This window comes from Impatiens glandulifera, chromosome 6 (assembly GCF_907164915.1).
Source record: "Impatiens glandulifera chromosome 6, dImpGla2.1, whole genome shotgun sequence".
In the NCBI taxonomy this organism is placed as follows: domain Eukaryota; kingdom Viridiplantae; phylum Streptophyta; class Magnoliopsida; order Ericales; family Balsaminaceae; genus Impatiens; species Impatiens glandulifera.
Window position 1 is genome coordinate 24,170,752 of NC_061867.1, and position 9,217 is coordinate 24,179,968.

The 9,217-nt window shown below is 44.6% G+C and overlaps 1 protein-coding gene across 1 annotated transcript; it reads left to right on the top strand.

The window, feature by feature from the left end:
• Positions 1-3,814: 3,814 nt before the first annotated feature.
• LOC124943389 lies at positions 3,815-8,992 on the top strand. Its single transcript, XM_047483901.1, has 4 exons — positions 3,815-3,913; positions 4,727-5,866; positions 5,921-6,300; positions 8,824-8,992. Exons 1-4 carry the CDS (start codon positions 3,815-3,817, stop codon positions 8,990-8,992), a joined length of 1,788 nt encoding a protein of 595 aa, XP_047339857.1.
• Positions 8,993-9,217: the final 225 nt, after the last annotated feature.

Below are 9,217 nucleotides of genomic sequence, written 5' to 3' on the forward strand. Positions count from 1 at the left end.
GCCAACCTAAGTACACCAAGGAGCTGCTAAAGAAGTTCGGGATGGACACTTGCTCCTCGGCGGCTACTCCAATGAGCTCATCGATTAAACTAGACAGGGATGATGAGGGCCAATCGGTAGACCAGATTGCATACCGGGGGATGATCGGCTCTCTCCTATACCTGACAGCGAGTAGACCGGACATTCTGTTTGCGGTCGGTGTGTGCGGGAGATTCCAGGCAAATCCAAAGCAATCCCACTACACAGCCGCAAAGAGGATACTGAAGTATCTGAAAGGCACACCTGATGTCGGCCTATGGTACCCAAAGGACTCGTCCTTTAATTTAACAAGTTACTCAGATGCAGACTATGCAGGGTGTAAGATTGACAGGAAAAGTACAAGCGGTACATGCCAATTCCTAGGTGACCGACTGGTGTCATGGCACAGCAAGAAACAGACATCGGTGGCCACATCAACCGCGAAGGCTGAATACTTGGCGGCCGGAAGTTGCTGTTCACAACTCCTCTGGATCCAACAACAGCTGAAGGACTTCGGTATCATAGCCGAAGAGTCCCCGATCTTCTGTGACAATACAAGTGCCATTGCAATCACCTACAACCCGGTTCTCCACTCCAGAACCAAGCATATCGACATAAGACATCACTTCATCCGGGAGCATGTCACGCTGAAGCATATCCGGCTGGAATACGTATCGACTGATCAACAAGTAGCCGATATCTTCACGAAGTCTCTACAGGAAGCTAAGTTCTCTCAATTTAGACTCACTCTCGGCTTAACCGACATTAGTCAGATCCTTCCTAAGGATGCTTAAAGGGAAACTGGTTCAGACAGACAAAACCGGTAGTTCCTCCTACACTGTTGAACCTCAAATTTTCAGGGTGCATGTGGAAGAACCGCCCAGTTTATCAGATAGAGTAAACCGACCGGTTACCTGGTGCATACACCAAATAACCGCATCGGGATGAACAACTGATAACTGACCGGTTCGGAAGCAGGTTACTCTAGATTATTTGAATTTCAAACAGAAGAGGAATAACTATCAGGGTTTAAAGATATCTGTTCTGAAGCATTGCCCTTTCAGAGTAAAACTGGTCGCGCCTAAAAAGACGTGAAGATCTTTTGATATCTTTCACAGTCAAGGCCTATGACCAACATCCTAGACTGCAAACTTGCCTATTTCATACAATATCTTATACCCTGCAGTTAATAGAGATCATCTCATTTAATACCTGGACAATAGGATAGCCTCCCAACTAATATTTAAGTGAAGCAATCACTTACCAAAATACTCACAAGTCAAAAACTCAATCTCTCACTAAGGCAAAAATGTCTCAGTTTCCCAACATACTTCAGGTTGATTTTCGGTCATGCTCCAGCACCGAGCACTACGATATTTATAGAATGATAAAATTCCTGAAAGATACTGGCCTCCAGTACTTCCTTGACGACAAACACACCGTTTACCCTGAATCAGTCCTGGAGTTTTTCTATAACGCCAGGGTGTTTAGGGGTACCCCTCATTTTGATACCCACATCCAATCCAATGTGGGGGGTATCATCTTCGACTTCACCGAGAAGGATTTCGCTCGGTGCTTTAGTCTGCCTAAGCAAGGGCTGACAGACCTCAACCCACCGGCCAACATAAAGGCCGAGGTCTCTCTCTCACTTGCCCGATCTGATGAGCCGGTTGACGATCACGACACTAAATCACACCTGAGGGCTGAATATCAGCTCCTCAACGATGTGATAGGTAGGAGCATCTTCGGAAGGGATGTTACCAATACCTACTGTGCCGCAACCTTCAATATGATGGCGGCTATTATCACCAGTACACCGGTGAACTGGTCCAGGGTGCTATTTGACGTCCTCATTTGGATGGTCGGCATCCGGTCAGTCGGCCTCATCCCCCAAGTAAGCTGCCTCCTTGTGGAGCTTGGTGTTCCGACCTGTCCTGGAGAAGGTCTGAACCAAGCCCAGGTGCTAACCAAGGAGATAACCGACTCATTTTATGATCGGTTTGAGAGGGCCTGGAGGAGGAGGAACCGCCGGTCCAATCCCAACGGTGAAGTCAATTCCCGCGCACCCTGAGTCACTCCTTCTTACACCCGGTCGTTTTGTTGCATGCACCGGGTGTATCTTTATCCAACATCATCATGACCACTTCGGCTTTTCTTATGTCTTTCTTCGATTTTATTTATGATTTCCTCGGTCACTTTTGTTTACTCTTCATTTTGTTAATGCAATTAATGAAAGAGAAGTCCTTAATTAATGAGATATAACCCCCAACCACCTGAACATTTAATATCCAACTAACTTGGTTACTTCTCAACTAATACTTACCTCGGGCTCCGCAATCTGCCTCTTCCCCATGCACCTTGGAAATATAAAGATTCTTTTGTCTAATAAAACAAAACTCACAATCAATGGGTATGTTTTCCCTCCAAAACCGATCCTATAAAAGGAGCCATCTTCTAATCAATTTACCACATCCTAAAGCATAAAACACTTCCGAAATCCTTTGAAATTCCATCTTTCTCAATACCGTAATCATGCCGAGCCGAACTTTGGGAAACTTCTTAAGTATCGATTTCGATTCATGCATGGAGGAATGGGACGGGCTGCCCGCAAAGAAACTCATGTTCGAATCTCTCATTCTCACCGGCCTTCGGCCGTTCCTCGAAGAATCCGGTCCGATTCTGACCGAGGACGTTAAAGCGTTCTTCAGAAGCGCCTGTATTAGGGGCAATTACATTGTTGCCACGGTGAGGGACCACACATTCTGGCTCGATGAAGCCGAGTTTGCCACTCTATTCACCCTGCCCACAGAAGGGTTCTCCGATTTTCCACCTCTGGAGGGGCTTGACGAATTCTATTACTCACTCGTCTTTTCTGGAACCGTGGAACCGGTGGAAGACCATGGACCCAAAAACCTTCTAGGGAGACATGCTCAACTTCTTCTTGAGATCGTCACTCGATCCATTCTTTGTCAGTCCCCTAATCAGCGGTACTCAAGGAATACCTACAACATGATGACCAACATCTTTAGCAACAAGGCCATCAATTGGTCCACGGTCATTTTCCAACGTCTGAAATCCATGGTAATAACCAAGAAAGGTCTTGGTTTTGCACCTCACATCAGCAAACTAATCCTATCATACCGGCCAGAGTTCGGACCGGGCACACCGGCCGCCCCTTCAAACATCCTCGACAAGGATTCGGTGGAGGAAAGAATTTCCAGAATGTTTCTTCCATAGACTGTACTTTTCCATTGTCCATGTATGCTTATTCCAATACCGATTTATCTGTCGGTCTTCTTTCTACAATATTTCTTGAATTCAATCTCATTTCAGTTTAAATGACCGAGTCTCCTTAATACTTTGAATATTTATCTAAGTAACCGGTCAACATGTTCAAACTATAACCGCGCCCTTATCCGGTCACATAAAATTGCTTAAACTGAAATAACCGATTAACTCTAGAAAACTGGCACTTCATTCGGTCTCAAAAGAAGAGTGCGTCGTCAATGGCGTAAGCAAAAGTTTTGGAGGGAAATTTCCCGCCCAAAACTCCCGCCCCCCCTGGTTTACCGCCCATGGTTTGGCGCCTTCTCTCTCCCGCTCATGGTTTGCCGCTCCTTTCAACTTGGAGGGAAATTTTCCGCCCAATGTTGATGGGACGGTTGGGCTTTCAAACCGCATCTATAAAAGGGACTCTCGGTCATTTTATTTCATTCTCACGCGAATCTGCTTTCTCTCTCTAAGCTCTCTAACTCTCTGAAGCGGTTATTTCTCAAACTCTCTCAAAATTTCTAAGATGGGGCGCGATTCGGCTTTATTTAGGCACCTATCTCAGGTTGATTTCGAGGAAATCCGGCTGAAGGGTACGTCCGAGGCAAAGGAGGTTATTGACCGGGTAGTCAAAATCGGTCTGGAATATTTCCTTGGCGGTCCTCATGTCCTCTACAAAGATGCGGTCGAGGAATTTTTCAAGACCGCAACTATCTCCGATGACAAAATCACTGCAACTGTCTGCGGTACTGAAATAGAGCTCACCGAGGCATCGGTGGCAGAGAGCCTGCGCCTTCCAACAACCGGCCAGGATGCAACGGCGGACATAGAGCTCAAAACCTTTGAGGCGGCTTGCCAGATTCTATCGGCAACTAAAGAGCTGATCAAAGTATCCGGCAGCAAATCAACGTTAAAGCCGGAGTATATCCCAATCTGTGACATATTCGCAAGGGCGATTCTGGCGAGGGGAGGAAACTATAGCAACCTAACAAAGGACAAAATCAGGATGCTGATCGGCCTGATAGAGGGAACAAAGGTCAACTGGGCGAAAGCGGTGTTCAACAACTTAATGGATATGGTGAAACCGGACTCAAACCGGTCATGGGGATACGACGTTCCTCTCGGTAAGATCTTCCTTCATCACAATCTCAACATCGGTCCCGGCGTCATCATCGCAGATAGATGCCTCATCAGATCAAAACAATTTTTAGAAAGGAAGCAGTCGGCCCCCGGTTCCACAAGTGGCCGAAAGAAGAAAACCGACAAGAAAGCGGCCCCGGCCAAAGCAAAGGCCGAAAGCAAAGGAAAAGATCAAGTAACTTTCTCGGAACCGCCGCAGCAGACGGAGGATGAAGAGTCGGCTTCCCGCTCTGAAAGAACCAATACAGAGAAGACCGATGACGAAAGATCGGTCAATGAAGACGAGCATTCGGCCTAGAGCCCAAATAATACCGGTCCTGACACCAATCCTGAGACCACCGAAGGTGGTGAAGAGGATGGTGAAGAAGCCGGTGATGAAGGCGGCGACAAAGAGAAGGAGGAGGCCGAAGAAGTAGAGGCCGATAGGATATCTCTGAAACTCCTTCAGGGCGTCAAAAAGCGAGCCGAGTCAATTGAGGAGTTATACCTGGAATGGCACGAGCACCGGTTCGGCACACCGTATAGGGAAATCCTACCGGGCCACACAGACGTGGAATGTATCCAAAGACTAGAGGAAGTGGAGGACTTGATCATGAATCTCACAAACTCCAACACACTTCAAGAGGTATTACACCGAACCTGCCTCTTAAAACCTAAGGTCCAACTACGGAAGCTAACCACACGCATCCGGAAAATTACGGAGGAGTTCAAGGCGGTGGGACCGGAAGACACCTTAACACCGCGGGGGTTAGAAAGGCTTGAAAAAGCCAAAGGTGACCTTATTCAAGAAATTGGCCGGCTAGAAGCAATATGCAGACAAAGAAAAATACCGGTCTACACTGCTCCCCGGATCGAAACAAGTCCGGATCACTATACAACACCTCCAAGGGAGAATGCGGCATCAAAAGAATCCGATGAAAGAGTGGATTCTAAACCCACCGGGCAATCCCCTCCTTCACAACCGGAAGTCTCCGCATCAGACTTCACAAAGGAATGGGTTGAGGGCCGTCTCCAAAGGCTTGAAGACTCAACCGCAGAAAGGATTGATAGCCGAATTCAAGAGTTTGAAGACTCCGCGGTTCAGTCATTCAAGGAGAGATCCCAAAGAATCGTTGGCTCGGCACTCAAGTTCGCCGACACCACAAGGTATCTCTTGAACAGAAATCAGGAACGGATCTCAGAACTGGACGAAGACCTACAGGAAGAGGCAGCTCTGCGCGGTAAATATTTTAAGCGAACCGTAATTTTGGAGGATTTGACCTCCGAGTTAAAGGGAAACTTCGACCGGCTCGAAAGAGAGACCGATCAACGATTGACAACGATGGTTGATGACCTGGTCGGCACAACACTCGGACGAGTCTCCGAACTCGAGAAGAAAAATGTGAGTCTCGAGGCCGAACTAAAGGCGCTTTCCGAACAGGTTGCCGAATTGCTGAGGGTAAAGATGAACGCGGACGCCGCGGCTGATGCTCAAGCGGTCAAGAGGGTCCAGGATGCGCTGGACGCCGAAGCGGGAAAAGAGAAGGAGGCACCGCGATCTTCCCAACTTACCGAAGAAGAAGAGGAAGCCGAACGGATTCGAAGGTCAGAGGCCATGTTCCCAGGACTTGCTAAGAAAGTAGCCGCTCAAGCTGCGAAGGATGCTGAGCGGTTGGAAAGGGAAACACGGAGGCTGGAAGGCTTCGCAACCGACAACAAGAAGAAAAAGGCGGCCTCTTCTACTACAGCGCCGAAAAAGCGAAAGAGGGAAGCCCCAAAGAAAGCTCAAATAGCCGACCTGCTCAATGAGGTCACTGAAACGGTCATCACGAGTACATCGCAGCAGGCTACTCCAGTCGAAGAGGATGAAATTGAAGAACACCTGCAGGCCCGGTCTACAAGACAACGACCTTCCGAACCGACCAGTCAACCGCAACCGAAGAAGAAAAAGCGGAGCATATATGACTTCTCGGACTCGGAATAGGGGCTCTCTTTCCTTTACTTGTCTTAGTATTTCTGTATATTATTTCCGGTTATCTATCATATATATAAAGCTATTTTTAAAACCGGCCATCTTTTGCATCTTTACTTAGTTTTGATAATTTTAAATAAAATAATCAAAAAGGGAGAAATTGATAAGATAAAAGATAAGATTTTCCGAAAACCGAAAATTTTTCTCAAAATTTCTTCTCCAAATTTTCGAAAAATTCTCCTAAGTCAGTTTCAAACAAAACAATCGGCCTACGGTTGCAAACTTACATGATTTTGATAATTTTAAATAAAATAATCAAAAAGGGAGAAATTGTTAGATAAAATCAGACCGGTTCAAATAAACCTAACTTAAATAAATCTTCCATGCAGGAACAAGGAACCGGGCCGGACAAACAAAAGAACCGGCTACGAAAACTAACCGGTCAAGCTAGTAAACCGACCAAGAATACCTGGAACTTGACCGCACAAAGAAAGGATCGGCCAAAGCTTAAAACCGGAAACATCAAACAGCCGATCAGCCACAAGGCAGAGGAATAACCGGAAGAAGTTCGGTTACATCACTCATACCAAAAGTCATTCGGTTAAGTCAAATGACCGACCTGTACAAGAAGACAATTCGGGTATCTGTTGAGAATGATACCAAAGGAACAGACTGAATACTTCCATATCCATACAAGTCTGAGGAAAGTCTGCAGACTGCAGAAGACAGTACTACCGGATCTTTCCACTTCGGGAGTCCAAGTACAGACAACTGTTCAACAGACAGTGCCTACATTGAGTAAAAGACAAACCTAGCAGGTTTGTCTTACATACCGGAAGAACAGACCGCCAGGTCTGAGACAGAATGCCAGGTCTGAGGTTGACCATCAGGTCTGAGGAAACGACCGCAGGTCTGAATCTCTGAAACACTGAATCACTGCACCTCTGCTCAGCCAATCAGATTCAAGGCAGTGAAATATGACCGTTGTCATACTTCACCTATAAAAGGGGCAGTTGAAGAAGAGTAAATGTGTGACACAGTGGGACAAGTGAGAAACTCTAAGAGCATTTATTCTACAAGTGATAAGATTGTGTTATTCTAAGAAAGCCTAAGTGCAAAAGTTAAAGTGTGTTTTACAATTTCGGTGTAAATTGTAATAGTGTTATCGAGCAGGAAATAAGTCTCGATCGGATTGTACTTGTATTCCTTAGTGAATATCCTTCTCGCGGTTTCGAGAGGAAGGGGTGACATAGGAGTTTTATCTCCGAACATCCATAAAATCTGTCTTGTTATTTACTGCCTGCCGGTTTCACTATCTAACCGATCTGTACCGCTCCAACCTACCTAATCCCATCTAAGCCGAATTTCCAGATTACCGAAACCGACCCATCAAATCTCAAATCTCCATCATCTAAAACCGATTCTGCCTATCATATAAGCGTGCCGCTTCAACCTGAAAGCAAACCACTTCCGCGCTTGAACATAGTTCAAGGGTTTGTGACAGGTTGTGTAGTATTGAAACCCCGGTGTTAATCTCTAACCGGATTAACCACCACCTTACGAATAAGAACCGCTAACCGGTCCAACCCCCGGTCCTCCAGCGGCTACCTAAATCCTAACAAAAAGACAATGAACTCACACTACCAAATACTACTCATGTGGAAACATATTAAGTGTCAGAAAAAATAAATAAAAATGTTTACAACACTTTCGCTCTCAGACCCCTTCATTTTATTTATAATCTTTTAATATAATCGTGCAACAAGTGGGAACCATTAGCTGAACCCAATAATTATTTTGTAATTATTATTATATATATATATATATTAATGTAATTTTATAATATATTCTAATTTTTATTTTATATGAACAAATTTCCTTATAATCCTTTATTTGTTTCTCTTTCTATCTTGGAAAATGAAAGAGCTCAGGTGTCAGGCAAAGTATCCCGAACACAATCGGAGAGCTTAGTTGGTTCACTCACCGTTGAAGATAGAGAAAGTTTGATAGTTAGTTTGTCTATTTGTTTGATGTTATGGCCAACGGCCGATGATAATGTTGGTTTTGATTATTGAATCTTCTAAGAACAATATTGAAGAAATGAAACTTTAGAAAATTGAGAAGGACAATAATATTTGTTAAAGAGGAAAAGTATTAAGAGTCTTAAGTGTTGTGTATTAACACTTCCAAACAGCCTTTATAAATGAGTAATTAGTCTAGAAACCATAAATTACTTATACATACAGGCTTAAACACATTAATAAGTAAATAAGTCCTAATTTCATAAAAGACAATAAAGACCAACAATTTTCAATTTGTTGACAATTAATGCTTAAACTCACCATCTCTCATGTAAGCTTAATTTAGCTTGAGATTCTTCATGTCGAGCAGCTCTCACATCTCCACGAATTTGACTCTTGCTAGTGCCTTGGTAAGATTATCAGCATGTTTCTCTTTGGTGCTTACGAACTTTACAACGATCTGTCGGTTCTCGACACATTCACGGATGAAGTGGAACTGAGTTTTGATGTGTTTGTTGCATCCATGAAAAGGTTACCAGCCTCGACTCACATATTCTTCATTAATGTTATTGTGGACTTGTTGTCGACATAAAGGGTTACCAGCCTCGACTCACATCCGAGCACCTTGCTCAACAAGTTTCTCAGCCAAAGTCATTGATATGACACTACAGTAGCTTATATAAACTTCGTCTCACATAAACATAAAGCAATAGTTCGCTACTTCTAAGATTTCTAGGTGATCAAATTCCTGTTGAGATAAAACACCATCCCTTCGGTGCTTTTTTGTCATCTATATCACTAGCTAAGTCATTGTGAG

What these genes read in the sequence shown, in the direction of transcription:
- LOC124943389 (XM_047483901.1), top strand. Translation starts at nt 3,815, where the DNA reads ATGGGGCGCGATTCGGCTTTATTTAGGCACCTATCTCAGGTTGATTTC. An exon ending in CAAAGGAGGTTATTGACCGG is followed by an intron (nt 3,914 to 4,726) that starts GTAGTCAAAATC and finishes CATTCGGCCTAG; the next exon opens with AGCCCAAATAATACCGGTCC. An exon ending in GAAGAACACCTGCAGGCCCG is followed by an intron (nt 6,301 to 8,823) that starts GTCTACAAGACA and finishes TAAGATTATCAG; the next exon opens with CATGTTTCTCTTTGGTGCTT.